General features: G+C 40.6%; 1 protein-coding gene across 2 annotated transcripts in view; it reads right to left on the bottom strand.

Annotated features, from left to right (window-relative positions):
• cpamd8 (C3 and PZP like alpha-2-macroglobulin domain containing 8) overlaps positions 1-21,266 on the bottom strand; it is a 139,367-nt gene that overhangs the window by 72,964 nt on the left and 45,137 nt on the right. For both annotated transcript variants that reach the window (XM_061977879.1, XM_061977880.1), the window contains 11 exons: positions 20,141-20,368; positions 19,882-20,052; positions 19,679-19,807; positions 19,414-19,612; positions 19,175-19,341; positions 12,906-13,055; positions 10,323-10,484; positions 10,109-10,251; positions 7,193-7,255; positions 5,471-5,702; positions 4,129-4,282 (listed from right to left, as the gene is read on the bottom strand). In XM_061977879.1, the coding sequence (XP_061833863.1) occupies positions 4,129-4,282; positions 5,471-5,702; positions 7,193-7,255; positions 10,109-10,251; positions 10,323-10,484; positions 12,906-13,055; positions 19,175-19,341; positions 19,414-19,612; positions 19,679-19,807; positions 19,882-20,052; positions 20,141-20,368 (1,798 nt within the window). The remainder of the gene's footprint in view (positions 1-4,128; positions 4,283-5,470; positions 5,703-7,192; positions 7,256-10,108; positions 10,252-10,322; positions 10,485-12,905; positions 13,056-19,174; positions 19,342-19,413; positions 19,613-19,678; positions 19,808-19,881; positions 20,053-20,140; positions 20,369-21,266) is intronic.

The following is a 21,266-nucleotide window of genomic DNA, read 5'->3' as shown; positions in this document are numbered from 1 at the left end:
GTACATACCATCGTTATTCTGGTACTCTTTGGTCTAAATCTGGGACCTCAGGTACTACATATTCGTCCCATTTCATGGGTTTCTGTGTGCTGCTATGAAAATAAGGTTCCTTGAATATAACCCAAAGCAAAGTTATTGATTTCTTGATCAGGTAGCTTGTTGACCTTCAGCATCCTTCATACCCAAAATGCATTAAAAGTGGCACCCCGCATCTTTCAATGTTTCTGTATGCGGCTCTCTGCGGAAAAAGTTTGGGCACTTTGGACTTGAGGTAAAAGGCTGAGTAGGACTTGGACTTATGACAGAACACATTGAGCGGGAGCTAATCCAATGCCAGCTTCTCAAAAGTCAACTGTATGGGCAACTACACAACCAAAGATCCTCCTGCTAATAAGTAAATTATAATTATTCTCTTCCTTGGTGAAGTTGAACATGGCACTGAGCCATTATAGACATTGAGACTCACTTTTGGGAAATATTTAGGATTGTTTAAGTTACTTCTATGATACATCAACATTATTAATGGCTGAGTTAAACCCAGCAGATGTAGCCATTCTTCTAAACCTTGTTTGTGGACATCTTGTACAACATACAGCACATTGCACAAGACAAACATGCCTGTACAAGGACCCTCGCATTGGAAATGTGGCCATGTGCCAGTGGCGTCTCTTTGTGTGTGTGTAGTGAGAGGGAAACATAAGGGGGGCCAAGGGGAGAAGGATTGGGGTCATGGGGGGCCCATTGACCGCTAGTGACCTGCAAACTCATCAACATGCCACTGAGTGTCACAGCACAGCTGTGGCGGCTTCCCCGCTGTTGGCCAGCTTTGTTCTCACATACGCCCAGAAGGGGAATGTTTGTACCTCAAGGTGGGCGAGCAGATCACACACGTACACACACACGTACACACACACACACACACACAGCCTACAGGGCACGGCTTTTCTTTCGGGCGTCACGCTGTAGAGGCCAAAGTCCTGGTACCAATATGTTATACTATTGTGGGAGAATTACAATACAATCTTTGGCCCAGCTACTGTCTTTAAAGGGGAACATTATCACCAGACCTATGTAAGCGTCAATATATACCTTGATGTTGCAGAAAAAAGACCATATATTTTTTTAACCGATTTCCGAACTCTAAATGGGTGAATTTTGGTGAATTAAACGCCTTTCTAATATTCGCTCTACGAGCGATGACGTCACAACGTGGCGTCACATCGGGAAGCAATCCGCCATTTTCTCAAACACCGAGTCAAATCAGCTCTGTTATTTTCCGTTTTTTCGACTGTTTTCCGTACCTTGGAGACATCATGCCTCGTCGGTGTGTTGTCGGAGGGTGTAACAACACGAACAGGGACGGATTCAAGTTGCACCAGTGGCCCAAAGATGTGAAAGTGGCAAGAAATTGGACGTTTTTTCCGCACACTTTACCGACGAAAGCTATGCTACGACAGAGATGGCAAGAATGTGTGGATATCCTGCGACACTCAAAGCAGATGCATTTCCAACGATAAAGTCAAAGAAATCTGCCGCCAGACCCCCAGTGAATCTGCCGGAGTGTGTGAGCAATTCAGGGACAAAGGACCTCGGTAGCACGGCAAGCAATGGCGGCAGTATGTTCGCCAGGACAACGAGCGAGCTAAACCCCCTATCGACTCTAGCTTCTCTGGCCTGCTGACATCAACTCCAAAACTGGACAGATCAGTTTTCAGGAAAAGAGCGCGGATGAGGGTATGTCTACAGAATATATTAATTGATGAAAATTGGACTGTCTGCACTCTCAAAGTGCATGTTGTTGCCAAATGTATTTCATATGCTGTAAACCTAGTTCATAGTTGTTAGTTTCCTTTAATGCCAAACAAACACATACCAATCGTTGGTTAGAAGGCGATCGCCGAATTCGTCCTCGCTTTCTCCCGTGTTGCTGGCTGTCGTGTCGTTTTCGTCGGTTTCGCTTGCATACGGTTCAAACCGATATGGCTCAATAGCTTCAGTTTCTTCTTCAATTTCGTTTTCGCTACCTGCCTCCACACTACAACCATCCGTTTCAATACATGCGTAATCTGTTGAATTGCTTAAGCCACTGAAATCCGAGTCTGAATCCGAGCTAATGTCGCTATAGCTTGCTGTTCTTTCCGCCATGTTTGTTTGTGTTGGCTTCACGATGTGACGTCACAGGAAAATGGACGGGTGTTTAAAACGATGGTTAAAATCAGGCACTTTGAAGGTTTTTTTAGGGATATTGCGTGATGGGTAAAATTTTGAAAAAAACTTCGAAAAATATTATAAGCCACTGGGAACTGATTTTTAATGGTTTTAACCATTCAGAAATTGTGATAATGTTCCCCTTTAAATAATTTCACAACATTTGAAAGAGGATCCGTTGACAATTGTGCATGGTAAAACGCTGAAGGTTGCATTTTAACCACAATTCATTTGGCTTTTTTCAGTAACTAAAGCAGATCAGAGAGAATTGAAGGGGATAAGATGTGTCTAATTCAGTGGTTCTTAACCTTGTTGGATGTACCGAACCCCACCAGTTTCATATGCGCATTCACCGAACCCTTCTTTAGTGAAAAATAAAATGTTTTTTTTTCAAATTCACGACAAAGTTATATGTTTTTGGTAACACTTTAGTATGGGGAACACATTCTAAGTAACAAAGACTTAATTTAGAGTTATTAGGACACTAGGGGAACATATTCTAAGTAATAAAGACTTAATTTAGAGTTATTTGGTCAGTGTTAGAGAGTTAGGGTTATAATAAGGCCATGCCGAATAAGGCATTAATAAGTACTTAATAATGACTAGTTAAGAGCCATTATGTTACTAATTTGCATGTTAATAAGCAACTAATTAATGGTGAATATGTTCCCCATACTAAAGTGTTACCATGTTTTTTCACTGGTGCATAAAATGAACCGTGCATGAACATCACCTTGTTCAAACAACAAAACCAACACAGTGCATAAACTCACAACAAATTACACACCTGCAAATCAGTCAGCTGTTGCCGTATCCGTAATACGCCGATTGGGATGAAGTTTGTATTTACACGATGAGTCGGGTGTGTCTTGACCTCCGCCGAACCCCTGAGGCCGACTCACCGAACCCCTAGGGTTCGATCGAACCCAGGTTAAGAACCACTGGTCTAATTGAAGTGATCAGAAATACGGCAATGATATCTTGAAAGTTTTCCAGTAACGGTTAATCTAATCAATTTATCTTTTTAATCAGTACAAGACCACTACCAATTTTTGTAGAATACACCTTCATAACACTTTCCCATTATCCACCATTCTCACATTCACGTGAGGTGCATTCACAGGCATCACAACTCCCAACATCAACACAAAGCTGGCTTTTTCAGGATGGAGATATTGGTATTACAAACCCCGTTTCCATATGAGTTGGGAAATTGTGTTAGATGTGAATATAAACGGAATACAATGATTTGCAAATCATTTTCAACCCATATTCAGTTGAATATGCTACAAAGACAACATATTTGATATTCAAACTGATAAACATTTTTTTTTTGCAAATAATCATTAACTTTAGAATTTGATGCCAGCAACATGTGACAAAGAAATTGGGAAAGGTGGTAATAAATACTGATAAAGTTGAGGAATGCTCATCAAACACTTATTTGGAACATCCCACAGGTGAACAGGCAAATTGGGAACAGGTGGGTGCCATGATTGGGTATACAAGTAGATTCCATGAAATGCTCAGTCATTCACAAACAAGGATGGGGCGAGGGTCACCACTTTGTCAACAAATGCATGAGCAAATTGTTGAACAGTTTAAGAAAAACCTTTCTCAGCCAGCTATTGCAAGGAATTTAGGGATTTCACCATCTACGGTCCGTAATATCATCAAAGGGTTCAGAGAATCTGGAGAAATCACTGCAAATATAATAAGCCACTGGGAACTGATTTTTAATGGTTTTAACCATTCTGAAATTGTGATAATGTTCCCCTTTTTAAGCACATGGAGAATATGGCCTGAAAATGTATTTAAAAATGTGCTGCAGTTGGGGCAGATGTTATGTAGTTTTGTCAAGAGTTAAGTCAGGCGAGGAGAACAAATAAACTATCAAAAGTGTGGGCTATATGTTGATACCTGTGATGTTTGCTGGGCCCAGTTCACTAAAAGCAAAAACTATGGTGGTTGGTGTAGCATCCCCAGGAGCCACGCACTTCTTCCTGGTGAGGTGATGTTTTCCGGGATGACCAATGAACTTAATGCCCTTCGGAACTGACACTTTAATGTGAACCTGTAAAAAAAAAATGTAAAAAGTCAAATGAAAAAGCAGGAGGCAAACAATAATTTTCAGCATGCCCCGCCCTCATAAGAAGCCTTCTCGCCAAGCATATCTCTTTGAAATATTCAAGCTGACTGACTCACACTTCACAAGCTCCTCTGAGAATTTAAATTCCACTCATTTTCCAGCTCTCATAAGAAGGATGCCCTTTTATCCAAGCCCCAAAAGTCATAAGTTACAGGAGCAGAAGATATAGGAATTGCAAGTTGCTGGGAAGAAACGGGATGCGCCGCTTTGCATCTTCATCTAACACGAAATCAGAGCAAGGCACGCACAGGCGCATCTGCAAAAATAATGATGTCATCTCCTCGGAGTGCGGCATGGACCCACTTAAGAGCATGGAATTGATAGAGGCTCCTCAAAGTGATCGGATAATATTCTATATTTTGTTTCATTAGCAATCACATGGAAATTCCTATTCTGGAATAGTACTCTGGTCCGGACCAAAAAGAAAACAGTAGATACTTGAGAGGCTTTGGATATTTCTTATTGCCGAGAGCTCAAACCACTCGTAGACGTTTTTGTGTGTCTGTATGCGGAGTAAAACTATGGAACAAACTGGACTTACATCACAAGCAATGCCAAACTATTATACAAAAATGGGGTCTGGTTCAAATATAGAGATGAGGGTCTTTAAATTGACCTGCTGCTGTACTCTGTCTCAAAGTGTTAACATGTGCTCAATGTTTCCTTACCATTATTGCTATGTTGTCTATTACCATTGTTGGTATAGTCATTATTCCTACATTGTTGATACAAATTATTGTTGGTGTAATAATTATTGTTACCTGTGGTAATGCCACTATGATACAACATTTGTATTATAATCCTTGAACAAAGTAAGAGTGAAACTCATGTGAATAATCACTGAATGGAGAACTGGGGGTGGGATTAAATAAATTATCTTCTTCCCACTCTCTTTCAGGCAAAACTGGACAATCATGCACTACATACTATACATTACCTTTTGCACTATATTCATTTATATTATGTGTTGTCAACTTTGTACTTTTTTATGTTATTGCCTGAAATAAATAAATAAATGAATGAAAATGAAAATGATATGAGTATCTAACAACCTCACATTTTAAAGCCCAGGAAGCCCGTTAAACACTCGATTCCAGTCAACCCTCATCATACCTCAGCACATGTGGTCAAATAGTTGTAGACGGTCAGGGGAACTTTGGTTTGCTCCCCTCGGATCAAACTGTAAGGCAACGTGAAGTCAACAAAGAAGCTCTTGAAGGTACGAAGCTCCGCCTTCTCCGCCAAGCCCAGCCCTTTTTCTTTCGACAAGCCGACGGCCTCTGTGACCCACGTGGTGATCGAGTCGGGCACGTCCAGTCGCAGCTCCCCATCGCCTGTTTCGGCGCTGTTGGTGACACGGGAAATGCACCTGTGTCAATATGAGCTGGGCCATGCAACCCTTAATGAAGTTGGCTTAGTACAGGGGTCACCAACGCGGTGCCCGCGGGCACCAGCTCGCCCGTAAGGACCAGATGAGTAGCCCGCTGGCCTGTTTTAAAAATCGCTCAAATAGCAGCACTTACCAGTGAGCTGCCTCTATTTTTAAAATTGTATTTATTTACTAGCAAACTGGTCTCGCTTTGCTCGACATTTTTAAATCTAAGAGAGACAAAACTCAAATAGAATTTGAAAATCCAAGAAAATATTTTAAAGACTTGGTCTTCACTTGTTTAAATAAATTCATTTATTTTTTTACTTTGCTTCTTATAACTTTCAGAAAGACAATTTTAGAGAAAAAAATACAACCTTAAAAATTATTTTAGGATTTTTAAACACATATACCTTTTTACCTTTTAAATTCCTTCCTTCTTCTTTCCTGACAATTTAAATCAATGTTCAAGTGAATTTTTTATTTTTTATTGTAAAGAATAATAAATACATTTTAATTTAATTCTTCATTTTAGCTTCTGTTTTTTCGACAAAGAATATTTGTGAAATATTTCTTCAAACTTATTATGATTAAAATTCAAAAAAATTAAATGTAAATCTTATTTCAAAGTCTTTTGAATTTCTTTTAAAATGTTTGTTCCTGAAAATCTAGAAGAAATAATGATTTGTCTTTGTTAGAAATATAGCTTGGTCCAATTTGTTATATATTCTAACAAAGTGCAGATTGGATTTTAACCTATTTAAAACATGTCATCAAAATTCTAAAATTAATCTTAATCAGGAAAAATTACTAATGATGTTCCATAAGTTATTTTTTTATTTTTTTCAAAGAATTCGAGTTAGCTAGTTTTTCTCTTCTTTTTTTCGGTTGAATTTTGAATTTTAAAGAGTCGAAATTGAAGATAAACTATGTTTCAAAATTTAATTTTCATTTTTTTCGTGTTTTCTCCTCTTTTAAACCGTTCAATTAAGTGTTTTTTTCATCATTTATTCTCTACAAAAAACCTGCCGTAAAAGGAAAAAAAAACTGGTAGCCCTTTGCATTAATCAGTACCTAAGAAGTAGATCTTGGTTTCAAAAAGGTTGGTGACCCCTGGCTTAGTATAATAAAGTTAAATAAATGTTTATTATTCTATCTGACCAGAATCCACTTTAATAGACGTTATAGAAAATCAGAGCATTGCTAGCTTAAAGGAAAGTGAAGTATTTTCCACAGGCATATGGAAATCAATGAATGGTTGATCTATGTTGGCCCAGAATGAGTCAGTGAAGTTGTTGAAGTGTGATAGTTTAGTCCAAGATTGGCAAGTTTAAAGGAGGCATATTCAAACACAAACAGGAACAGTTTACGGACCGACCAGAATCGGACTCTACTGGATTTATGTTTTTTCTTGCACTTTGCTCCCGTCATATTTACTAAAAAAAAACCCATCAGGTTTGACATACCTGACGTTGAGGCAGTGCCACACCCATGTCTCCGGGAAGAATGTTCGCCTCCGCTTCTCTGGTCTGCGAGCCAAACACAAGCTGACATCAGTCAAAGGCCTCAGCTGCTCACAATAAAACAACATCATAAAAGGAACCAGTGATTTATACAGGATTTGCATGCTGACATCCTACTAAGTCGCATCATGTGTTTAATGTTCATCACCAGAATGAGTAGCATTAAGGAATGTCCGTGCGGAATATGGTACGAGCAATCAGATCCTAATGCCTTTGTTTTTCTCTGCTCGGCCGTTTTCGGAGAGCTGATTGAACACGGAGATGTTTGTGATTAAAGTCATGAAGTGATTATTCCGACCTTTTTGTTTGCATATAAAACAGACTTGTAGTCCAAGAAAACATTCCTGCATTTTTACTACACAGCATTAAAGACTCTCTACTGTCACTGCATATAAGCTGTCATTTAAAACAGCAAGCCAGCCTAAAATAAATTACTCTTGAGCTGAAATACCTAAAAAAGAGGACTGTATTAGTTGGTCAATTATGATTTCTGCTTCAGAATGACATGATGGCATTCAATTAACCACAGCTCTCCAGTGCTGGCAGCACTAATGCCTCCCTAGACCATGACCCTAGCACCACCATACTTGACTGTCGGCAAGAAAATCCTTGTGTTGATATCTATTTAAACAATAATGGCTGCTTGTTGGGAAATATTAAAGGGATGGTAAATCTATGCTGCTATACAAACTGCACACTGACTCCTCTAACGTACAAACCCTGTTTCCATATGAGTTGGGAAATTGTGTTAGATGTAAATATAAACGGAATACAATGATTTGCAAATCCTTTTAAACCCATATTCAGTTGAATATGCTACAAAGACAACATATTTGATGTTCAAACTGATAAAAAAATGTTTTTTTGCAAATAATCATTAACTTTAGAATTTGATGCCAGCAACACGTGACAAAGAAATTGGGAAAGGTGGCAATAAATACTGATAAAGTTGAGGAATGCTCATCAAACACTTATTTGGAACATCCCACAGGTGTGCAGGCAAATTGGGAACAGGTGGGTGCCATGATTGGGTAAAAAAGTAGATTCCATGAAATGCTCAGTCATTCCCAAACAAGGATGGGGCGAGGGTCACCACTTTGTCAACAAATGCGTGAGCAAATTGTTGAACAGTTTAAGAAAAACCTTTCTCAACCAGCTATTGCAAGGAATTTAGGGATTTCACCATCTACGGTCCGTAATATCATCAAAGGGTTCAGAGAATCTGGAGAAATCACTGCACGTAAGCAGCTAAGCCCGTGACCTTCGATCCCTCAGGCTGTACTGCATCAACAAGCGACATCAGTGTGTAAAGGATATCACCACATGGGCTCAGGAACACTTCAGAAACCCACTGTCAGTAACTACAGTTGGTCGCTACATCTGTAAGTGCAAGTTAAAACTCTCCTATGCAAGGCAAAAACCGTTTATCAACAACATCCAGAAATGCCGTCGGCTTCGCTGGGCCTGAGCTCTGACGAGTCCATATTTCAAATTGTTTTTGGAAACTGTGGACGTCGTGTCCTCCGGACCAAAGAGGAAAAGAACCATCCGGATTGTTCTAGGCGCAAAGTTGAAAAGCCAGCATGTGTGATGGTATGGGGGTGTATTAGTGCCCAAGACATGGGTAACTTACACATCTGTGAAGGCGCCATTAATGCTGAAAGGTACATACAGGTTTTGGAGCAACATATGTTGCCATCCAAGCAACGTTACCATGGACGCCCCTGCTTATTTCAGCAAGACAATGCCAAGCCACGTGTTACATCAACGTGGCTTCATAGTAAAAGAGTGCGGGTACTAGACTGGCCTGCCTGTAGTCCAGACCTGTCTCCCATTGAAAATGTGTGGCGCATTATGAAGCCTAAAATACCACAACGGAGACCCCCGTCCTATTGAACAACTTAAGCTGTACATCAAGCAAGAATGGGAAAGAATTCCACCTGAGAAGCTTAAAAAATGTGTCTCCTCAGTTCCCAAACGTTTATTGAGTGTTGTTAAAAGGAAAGGCCATGTAACACAGTGGTGAACATGCCCTTTCCCAACTACTTTGGCACGTGTTGCAGCCATGAAATTCTAAGTTAATTATTATTTGCAAAAAAAAAAAAAAGTTTATGAGTTTGAACATCAAATATCTTGTCTTTGTCGTGCATTCAACTGAATATGAGTTGAAAAAGATTTGCAAATCATTGTATTCCGTTTATATTTACATCTAACACAATTTCCCAACTCATATGGAAACGGGGTTTGTACATACAAGTCTCATTTAGATACTATATAACGGCTGCCACTTTTGTACTTTTCTGAGATACTGTACTTTAGGGCTGCAACGATTAATCAATTAAATCGACTGATTTGATTAGAAAGAAGCTTCAATTTACATCCCATTGCTTAAATGTTTCACTAAATGAATATAACTGTTAAAAATGTATCAAATCCAAGCAGCATGAAGTGCCCAGAACTTTCCACACTGCCGCTGCAATAGAGCGCACATGAGAGCAGTGATGTATAGGTTGAACAGCAGATATTTTCTTTTTATTCTAATGTATTTTTTCATTCATGCACACATGTTAAAATGTGATTTCAATGTTGATGATGTACATTTATTAGAAGAAAAGAAAAAAGGTTATGGCAAGCAGAACATGTTTTATTTATTATGTTTATTTTAGTATTTTCTCTGAAATACGCATTGAGGCTACAAAGTGTGTTTGATCAGATTACTCGATTGAGCAAAAAAAAATTGATAGATGGATTACTCAAATAGTAACATAATCAATAGCTTCGTCCCTATTGTACTATAAGGAACAATTAAACAAAAAGCATCTCACATTGGCTAGTCAGTGTTTCCAGGTAGTCACATACCTGACAGGAATGCGAGAGGGCATGGCGGATACTAGGGTGGAACTGTGCGGCTGAAAAGCAGGAACCGCTTCGTCGGTGTACATCCCACCACTCTGCCGGTGGTTCAAACTCACCATGTCAGTCATCACTACAAGGCCGGTTTCCTGTGTGTAACATACACATAGATAAATGCAAACACATCAAGATTGCTACCAGAAAAGGTGTTTGTTCTCACTGTGAATGCAAAGCGTGCATCCTTAGTAATGTCCCAGTGCCACGGAAACACAGACGAGCGCCTACGTCTCTTCGACGACAGCCCGGGCCACCAAAAGTGTCCGTCATCTTTAGGGACACCAAAGGCATCAGATACGTCAAAGTCCGCTAGCTCTTTGAACACCTGAGGAACAATGTTGAAACATTTGTGAAAATCCTAGGCACTTATACAGTACAGGCCACAAGTTTGGACACACCTTCTCATTTCAATGTGTTTTCTTTATTTTCATGACTATTTACATTGTAGATTGTCACTGAAGGCATCAAAACTATGACACCTGTGAAGTGAAAACCATTTCAGGGGACTACCTCTTGAAGCTCATTGAGAGAATGCCAAGAGTGTGCAAATCAGTGATCAGAGCAAAGGGTGGCTATTTTGAAGAAACTAGAATATAAAACATGTTTTCAGTTATTTCACCTTTTTTTGTTAAGTACATAACTCCACATGTGTTCATTCATAGTTGTGATGCCTTCAGTGACAATCTACAATGTAAATAGTCATGAAAATAAAGAAAACGCATTGAATGAGAAGGTGTGTCCAAACTTTTGGCCTGTACTGTATATTTCTAATTTCATTTTTGATATTTCTTTAAAGAAATGTTGACAAATAGCAGATCAAACACTTTCTAAATTCACCGAATACACGTATCCAAAATACTCAATGTATTTACAGTGGGTTGTAGTTTCATGATGAAAAAATATGTTTAAACAATTCTTAGCCTAGATATTTAATGTATTTATGTTTCATTTTCTTAGACATATACCGTATTTTTCGTAGTATAAGTCGCACCTGCCGAAAATGCATAATAAAAAAGGAAAAAAACATATACAAGTCGCACTGGAGCCCGGCCAAACTATGAAAAAAACTGCGACTTATAGTCCGAAAATTACGGTAACAAAAAAATATATTCCTGAATATTAGATTTTTTCCCAAAAAAAAACCTGCAGTAAGCCATCTCCTGATGGTATCTAGAGGTTGCTATTATCAATTTATCAATCAAAGTTTACTTATATAGCCCTTAAAGGGGAACATTATCACAATTTCAGAATGGTTAAAACCATTAAAAATCAGTTCCCAGTGGCTTATTATATTTTTCAAAGTCTTTTTCAAAATTTTACCCATCACGCAATATCCCTAAAAAAAGCTTCAAAGTGCCTGATTTTAACCATTGTTATAAACACCCGTCCATTTTCCTGTGACGTCACATAGTGAAGCCAACACAAACAAACATGGCGGAAAGAACAGCAAGATATAGCGACATTAGCTCGGATTCAGACTCGGATTTCAGCGGCTTTAGCGATTCAACAGATTACGCATGTATTGAAACGGATGGTTGTAGTGTGGAGGCAGGTAGCGAAAACGAAATTGAAGAAGAAACTGAAGCTATTGAGCCATATCGGTTTGAACCGTATGCAAGCGAAACCGACGAAAACGACACGACAGCCAGCGACACGGGAGAAAGCGAGAACGAATTCGGCGATCGCCTTCTAACCAACGATTGGTATGTGTTTGTTTGGCATTAAAGGAAACTAACAACTATGAACTAGGTTTACAGCATATGAAATACATTTGGCAACAACATGCACTTTGAGAGTGCAGACAGCCCAATTTTCATCAATTAATATATTCTGTAGACATACCCTCATCCGCGCTCTTTTCCTGACAGCTAATCTGTCCAGTTTTGGAGTTGATGTCAGCAGGCCAGGGAAGCTAGGGTCGATATTCTTCTCTTGATCATCTTCGGTGGCATAAGGGACGGTGTGAGCCAAGACATCCAGGGGGTTTAGCTCGCTCGTCTGCGGGAACAAACTGCCGCCATTGCTCGCCGTGCTACCGAGGTCCTTTGTCCCTGAATTGCTCACACACTCCGACAGATTCAATGGGGGTCTGGCGGCAGATTTCTTTGACTTTATCGTTGGAAATGCATCTGCTTTGAGTGTCGCAGGATATCCACACATTCTTGCCATCTCTGTCGTAGCATAGCTTTCGTCGGTAAAGTGTGCGGAACAAACGTCCAATTTCTTGCCACTTTCGCAACTTTGGGCCACTGGTGCAACTTGAATCCGTCCCTGTTCGTGTTGTTACACCCTCCGACAACACACCGACGAGGCATGATGTCTCCAAGGTACGGAAAACAGTCGAAAAAACGGAAAATAACAGAGCTGATTTGACTCTGTGTTTGAGAAAATGGCGGATTGCTTCCCAATGTGACGTCATCGCTCCGAGAGCGAATATTAGAAAGGCGTTTAATTTGCCAAAATTCACCCATTTAGAGTTCGGAAATCGGTTAAAAAAAATATATGGTCTTTTTTCTGCAACATCAAGGTATATATTGACGCTTACATAGGTCTGGTGATAATGTTCCCCTTTAATCACAAATGTCTCAAAGGGCTGCACAAGCCACAATGACATCCTCAGCTCAGATCCCACATCAGGGCAAGAAAAACTCAACCCAATGGGAACAATGTGAAACCCTAAAAATGAGTATTAGAATCATCGACAAGCCAGAATTGCACTGTCAAACTGTCATTTAAAAGGACTAACCTTGTCTGGACTAAGTTGGAAGTCCGGCTTTAATAAGTACATGCTTTTATCCACAGTGGCCACGCAAACACAGGAGCCCTTCTCTGCATGGACGTGCACGGTCAGGGGGTCCCCTGGCATGGACTCATTAGTGGACAGGGAGACGGACACCTGCAGTGCAAACAATAATGAAAATGTCCAAATCTTCACCGGCACAAATGCATCCTGTAGTCCAGAGTATGGAAACATACTGTATAACCTCAACAAAATGGGAGGGACGGTGGGAGTCAAGCAGGAATTTTTCCCACATCAAACCTACTTTTCAGCATCCCGTGGTCACAAATTAGCCCAGTTAACCAGTTCCGCTGCCCTCCTTTCACCAGCACGCAACCTGTCATCCTCTTCTGTCATGACCCCACTCATCTCCTGGAGGCCCATATGGTCTCTTGTCTCGTCATGCCCTGGCAACCCTGAACTCCACCCCTCACGCAGCATGTCCGACTCCTCCACCAACACAGGCCTAGTGTTGTAATAGCATACCAGGGAGCTGTAAATACTTCAGGGAGTTAACTCCACCTAATGCAAGCAAGAACCAAGCCGCTCTGCCAAGTCTAACACAGCTGTTTGTTTACTGCACAAAGGGAGCTGGTGCAGAACGCATTCAGCTTTACATTACCAGTATCTTTTGATTGCACGTCATACTGATCGATCTGCTAGAAATGGGTCTCATAACTATTAAAAATTTACTTTAGAATTCAAATGTAACAATTAAGAATGTTTACTTTTTCCTTAAAACATTGCCTGGGCGGCATCTGACCAAAATGACTAAACTGCTTAATGTATTTATTTAAAAGCATATTCTGAAGGGACACTAGTGTATAAGTTAATAGTGGATTTACTTTAGAGTAGTCACAGCTTGTATAGAAGTATAAATGTTCAATCCAGGGAAAAGAGTCAACACACAGCCATTATTGTCAGCTTACAACACAAGTGAGTAGCAAGATAATTGTCTTGCCGACAGCCAGGCATGTTCTTGTGCTGCATGAGAGCTGCCGGCAATGGGGAATAGCGGTTTAATGAGGTAAATTCATATCAGAGTTTATAACCACATATGATTACAGACAGGGACGACATTTGGGTTGGGGGGCACAACTGGCTTGAATGCTGCGGCATGCCTTGAAAGAGGTGTGTTTTGAAGGAATCAGTGCATATTTTTTCTTTTTTAGCCCCCTTTAATTTGTGTGAAACAATGTTAATACTATTTGACTCAAGCCTGAATGTATTTAGATGCATGTTTTGGATAATTAAGTACAAATCTTTTTTTAATTTTTTTATTCTTATTATACTATTTTTCTCTTTTGTTTCCATTTATACCCCCATTATTTACTTTTTAAATTATATCTCAATTCTGTACACTGCTGCTGGAATTTTAATTTTCCTGAGGGAACTCTCCTGAAGGAATCAATAAAGTACTATCTATCTATCTATCTATCTATCTATCTAAAGCAGGGGTGTCAAATTCAAATACAGAGTGGGTCAAAATTTAAAACTGAACAAAGCCGCGGGCCAAGGTTGAACAAATTAACCTTTTAATAGGGACCCAAATAAGTTTTGCATTGAATATTGAACAAGCAAGGCTTATATAACTTTATAGCGACATGCAAAATCGAGTTTCAAATAATAATAATAATTTAAAAAATATCAATGGCATATCAAATACAATTTAAATACAAATTGAATGCCTCTTTTCTATTTGCAGCCTTCTGAAGTAAATATCAAAATAAACTTTTTCCACAGGCTAATAATACATTTGAAAATAAAATAACAATAATGAATGAATCAAACATTCAAGCCTTGAAGTAGCAAGAGAAAGTGCATGAATAAAACGTTAATTATTGCTCAGTTTGCTACACGGATTTGCTTTAACACTGAATATGGAACAAGCAACGCTTATATAACTTAATAGTGCAAAATCTACTTCCAAAAAACAAACAAAAAAACATCAATGGTATATTAAATAAAATTGAAATAAAAAATGGAATGCCTCTTTTCTATTTGCAGCCTTCTTAGGTAAATATCAACATTTAGTGGTAGCGGGGGGTGTATATTGTAGCGTCCCGGAAGAGTTAGTGCTGCAAGGGGTTTTGGGTATTTTATTATATAACAGTGTTAAAGTTGTTTATATGGCCACCCTCAGTGAGACCTGTATGGCTGTTGACCAAGTATGGATTGCATTCACTTGTGTGTGTGTACAAGTCGCATATATTATGTGACTGGGCCGGCACGCTGTTTGTATGGAGGAAAAGCAGATGTGACGACAGGTTGTAGAGGACGCTAAAGGCAGTGCCTTTAAAGGCACGCCCCCAATATTGTTGTCCGTGTGGAAATCGGGAGAAATTCGGGAGAATGGTTGTCCTGGAAGATTTTCGGTAGGGGCACTGAAATTCGGGAGTCTTGGCAAGTATGAGTATTAGCGGTAATTGCGGTGTTACAGCAGCACCGCCGCTGTATAATACCGGCGGGCCAGCTCTAATGATAATTTGATAATTTGAAATTTGGCCCGCGGGCCAGAGTTTGACACCCATGATCTAAACCAGGGGACGGCAACTCGTGGCTCCGGAGCCGCATGCGGCTCTTTGATCACTCTGATGCGGCTCACCTGCATACTTGCCGAAACTTCTGGATTTCAGTGCCTCTCGCAGAAAATTCCCGGGATTAACATTCTCCGATTTTCACCCTTACAATAATAATAAGGGCGTGCCATGATGGTTCAGCATTTAACACCCTCAACAATCTGTATTAACAGCGTGCCAGCTCAACCTCTTGTTATATGCGTCTTCTGCTTGCACACGTAAGTGACAGCAAGGCATACTTGCTCAACAGCCACACAGGTTACACTGACGGTGGCCATATAAAACAACTTTAACACTCTTACTAATAATGCACCACACTTTGAACCAAAACCAAACAAGAATGACAAACACTTTTCGGGAGAACATCTGCACCTTAACACAACATAAACACAACAGAACAAATACCCAGAATCCCATGCAGCCCTGACTTTTCCGGGCTACATTATACACCCCTGCTGCCACCAAACCCCACCCCCACCCCAACCCTGCTCCCTCACACATCAACCCCCCCCTCTGTGCGTCGGTTGAGGTGGGCGGGGTTTGGTAGCGGGGGTGTATAATGTAGCCCGCAAGAGTTAGGGCTGCATGGGATTCTGGGTATTTGTTCTGTTGTGTTTATGTTGTGTTACGGTGCAGATGTTCTCCCGAAATGTGTTTGTCATTCTTGTTTGGTGTGGGTTCACAGTGTGGCGCATTATTAGTAAGAGTGTTAAAGTTTTTTATACCGCCACCGTCAGTGTGACCAACGTGTGGCTGGGCCGGTACGCTGGTTGCAGTGGGCGCTAAATGCTGTTCCATCACGGCACGTTCGGGAGAACTGTTGCCCTGAAATTCATAGTCTGCCGGAAAAATCGGGAGGGTTGACAAGTATGACGCTGTCAAGCGCCATTCATATAAAACCCGCGGGCCGCACTAACATTCAATTTTCATAGTAAGGTGTGGGCCGCGTGTCTGAGACCCTTGGTATATACATAGCACAAAGCAAGAAAAAAACTTTGTATGCAGTGCTATTTCATTTTAAATTTCAAAAGATTTTTGTGGCTCCCATTGTTTTCTTTAATTTGTGAAACTGGTCAAAATGGCTCTTTGACTGGTAAAGGTTGCCGACCCCTGATCTAAACGATAAGGAAATTATTTAAATAACAATAATGGAACCGACTGTGGACTATCCGCTTCTTAATATTTGTTCTGCTTGGACGGGGATCGTATCCACCTTTTGCCACTCTCCACTTCATGATCGTGCACTCTAGCAGCTAGACCGGGGGTCAGCAACCCGCAGCTCTAGAGCCACATGCGGCTCTTTAGCGGCGCCCTGGTGGCTCCATGGAGCTTTTTCAAAAATGTATGGAAATGGGAAAAAAATGGGGTGAAAAATGTTTTTTTGTTTTAATATGGTTTCTGTAGGAGGACAAACATGACACAAACATTCCTAATTGTTAGAAAGCCCACTGTTTAATATGTTTGTGTTTATGCTTCACTGATGAGAGTATTTGGCGAGCGCCGTTTTGTCCTACTAATTTCAGCGGCCCTTGAACTCACCTTGTTAGTTTCTTTTCCTCCGCTTAGTGATATGCTTAAGTTCAGCGGGTCGCCTCGTCTGATCTGAGGTCGTATTCGAATTCAGTTTGTTTACGTCTATAACTTTCTCCGACGCTGCCACAGAAAGACGTGTTTCATGCAACTCCTCCTTTGACTCATTTTGTCCACCAAATGTTTTATGATGTGCGCGAATGCACAAAGGTGAGCTTTGTTGAGGTTATTGACTTGTCTGGAGTGCTAATCAGGCATATTTGGTCACTGCATGACTGCAAGCTAATCCATGTTAACATGCTATTTAGACTAGCTGTGGGTACATATTGCATCATTATGCCTTGTTTGTAGGTATATTTGAGCTCATTTAATTTATTTTACTAATGTCCTCTGTGTATTTAGTTCATTTTTGTTTAATCACACATTATCTGTATGTAATATTGGCTACATTTCTGATAGTTGTTTGTGCGCCATGTTGTTCCAGACCACAGCAAACGTTACCCAGCTTGCAAAGATTGTAATAAATCCATTAGAAGAAGACGGCCTGCCATTTCCTTTAACTTAGACACACACATCTATAACTTTGACCATTCAAAGACAGTCAATTCCAGGAGTTATGTCACCCTCTGAGAAGTTTTACTAATGTAAAACTGTTGTAAAAATGTGTAGAATAAATATTAGATTCAACATTTCTGTCAACGAAGATTTGTGTCAGCCTGCGACACATTAATTTGGATAGTAGGCTAATATAGCTAATTAGCCACTTACATCATGTGTTGCCATCATTATAACACTTATATAAGTCTTTTAAATTTTTGCGGCTCCAGACCGGTTACTTTTTTGTATTTGTGGTCCAAATGATTCCCGGGCGCAGCCACCGCTGCTGCCCACTGCTCCCCTCACCTCCCAGGGGGTGATCAAGGGTGATGGGTCAAATGCAGAGAATAAGTTTGCCACACCTCGTGTGTGTGTGACAATCATTGGTACTTTAACTTTAACTTTTAATTGGTCTTTCAACATTATGGGTTGCCGACCCCTGCGCTAGACCATCAGAGTCTGACATAATATTCACTGTCATTATAAATAAAGGTGTGACGGGTAAGGCGATTAGGTTTGGCAATACATTTCATATAAAGCACCCTGTAGCAGTTACCAATGTGACAATTTGAGGAAAGACACTTATTATTTCCAAATGTGTCTTTATTAACTACTAACATAAACTCTCTAACAGGAGCTTCTTAACGGCGCCTCATACAGTATATGCACGCCTAGCAGAATAGAATAGAATAGAATGGACTTTATTGTCATTATATTTGCATATAACAAGATTAAGAACTCCAACTTAAGGTGCGGTAGTGGGAACAAATATGGGGTAAAAATAAAGGTAATAAAGAGAAAACTAACAATTGAAATAAACAGACTACTATCCAATAAAAATAATAAGCAATCCCGTACAAAACACTATAGAAATACAAAATACTGTTCAATATACAGAACTATCATGTCATATAACCATGCTTCCATCAGAGGTCAACTGGGTGTGAAAACCACCTAGGTACTCGTCGTGTCCGCCACAACACTGTCATTTAATAAATTACATTTTACAAGCTATTTTTGCTTCTTAACTGTGTCTCATGTGTCGGGTGCAGCAAGTCCTATATAATGTACTATAAATTAAACCTATAATATTACAAAGGAGTGTTTGAAAAGTTGTATGATCTCACTCGGCAGTTTAACAGCAACAAAGCAACCATTTTAATATATTTTTTAACACAAATAACTTTTTCTTGTGAATGATCACGACTCACTCTTATCTTACAACTGACCACTGATTGGTCAGTTGCTGTGTGCTGTCAATAAATGTCACATTGGCAAAAGGGCAGTGTCAGGTAGCCAAGCATGAGCTTTGTGGGCAGTCTAAAGGGGTTATATCAGAGCAGCGGTTTTCCACCGGGTACAAGTGTCTCCATTCAATAGTGTTACATTAATTTTGGACATTAAAAAGTACGGGGGATAAAAACTTCCTTTTGAAAAAGTGCAGGGGACATGTTCCCCCAATGCACCCCCCAATTACATCCATGATTACAGTTGAACAAAATTCTGCTATACTGTAAAGGAGATGCAAACCTTATTCTCAAAGGTGGGATGAATGGGAATTTGCACACTGTCCGTAACGCCCTCGCCGTTCTCCCTCACGTAGTAGACAAGGAGGCGGCTGAGCGGTGCCATGGTGTGACTGACGGGGAAGCGCAGGTACGACACGCAGCTGTCTATTTCAGTTTGTGAGGAAGAACCTGCAACATGACATCAAGGCTTAAGGAGGACCAAAAAAGGTGTTTTGATAGGGTAAGTCTCCACAAATTTACCTGAGGAGGACACGGGCGAGCGAGTGGTGTGGATGTTTTTATCGAAAGTGACCGTAGCTCTTTTCCCTCTGTGGGAGGCGGTGAGGTTGGCGAGCTGCTGGCCTGACAGGATGATGTTACCCCTGGAGGCCACCTCGTAGTGCAGGGTGAAATTGCATGGACATGTGGATTTGAGAGCCACTTCTGCCTCTTGACCGACCTGCACATATAGAAAGATGTATCTAATGAAGTGTCCAATGTATGGACAAAGGCAGGAAGAATGAACCTTGAGTGGGGCACCAGGGCTCTGGATCTGGATGTGACACCTGCTAGGAGAGTACCAGCTGCTGATGGACAGGTAGCTCGGCAAGTACTGGTCCCCAACTGTCTTCCCTTCAATGGACGTCACCTTTGTCTATATTAGCAAAATAAACTCATCAGTTCATCTGTCTCGCCATGCTTAAATGTCAGGAAACAATAACCACAGACCTCAAGCCACACATACTGGGCCGCAGTTGGGATGGACGGGATCTCAAAAGTGGCCTTGCCATCTTTGGAGATCAGTTCACTAGTGTAGACATTGTCTTTCGGGGTTAACTCCGCCTTCACTCGTACTCTCACGCCATCCGCTGGGCTTCCATCAGGATAAGTCACCTCGATCTAAAAAAAAAAAAAAAAAAAAAAAGGTTAATTTAAACAATACCTGTAATTGTCGCAACATTATGAATGTATTATCAGTTTGTCTTACGTTGCCTTTGTAAGGCAGACCTGGCTTGAACTGCTTGCGTGTGTCTTTGGAGTACCGAATGTCAATAAGCTGCTTATGGACCGGTGTGGAATCATCAAAAGTGGTCTGCCTGCTTCCATCCGTGCTGGTCAGCGAGGCCCAGATGCTCACTGTGCCCCTGAAGTGGTCAGCCACATCCACAGGCATCATATCTTTGACACACAGGCTGAAGTTGGCCGAACCTTTCATCTGAGAACAGCAAAAGCAGCGCTCGGGTACCATTAAAGCGTTGAACACAGTGTTTCACAATTTTTTTTCTTCAACATAATGACCAATATTAAAATAAAGTAGTGTAGTAGGCCTAAGTATTCATTAAAGGGGAACATTATCACCAGACCTATGTAAGCGTCAATATATACCTTGATGTTGCAGAAAAAAGACCATATATTTTTTTTAACCAATTTCCGAACTCTAAATGGGTGAATTTTGGCGAATTAAACGCCTTTCTAATATTCGCTCTCGGAGCGATGACGTCACAGGAAGCAATCCGCCATTTTCTCAAACACCGAGTCAAATCAGCTCTGTTATTTTCCCTTTTTTCGACTGTTTTGCGTACCTTGGAGACATCATGCCTCGTCGGTGTGTTGTCGGAGGGTGTAACAACACGAACAGGGACGGATTCAAGTTGCACCAGTGGCCCAAAGATGCGAAAGTGGCAAGAAATTGGACTTTTGTTCCGCACACTTTACCGACGAAAGCTATGCTACGACAGAGATGGCAAGAATGTGTGGATATCCTGCGACACTCAAAACAGATGCATTTCCAACGATAAAGTAAAAGAAATCTACCGCCAGACCCCCATTGAATCTGCCGGAGTGTGTGAGCAATTCAGGGACAAAGGACCTCGGTAGCACGGCAAGCAATGGCGGCAGTTTGTTCCAGCAGACGAGCGAGCTAAACCCCCTGGATGTCTTGGCTCACACCGTCCCGAAGATGATCAAGAGAAGAATATCGACCCTAGCTTCCCTGGCCTGCTGACATGAGGGTATGTCTACAGAATATATTAATTGATGAAAATTGGGCTGTCTGCACTCTCAAAGTGCATGTTGTTGCCAAATGTATTTCATATGCTGTAAACCTAGTTCAT

The sequence above is a fragment of the Nerophis lumbriciformis genome, linkage group LG18 (genome assembly GCF_033978685.3).
Source record: "Nerophis lumbriciformis linkage group LG18, RoL_Nlum_v2.1, whole genome shotgun sequence".
NCBI classification, from domain to species: Eukaryota; Metazoa; Chordata; class Actinopteri; order Syngnathiformes; family Syngnathidae; genus Nerophis; species Nerophis lumbriciformis.
This window is presented reverse-complemented; position numbering and strand designations above follow the sequence as displayed.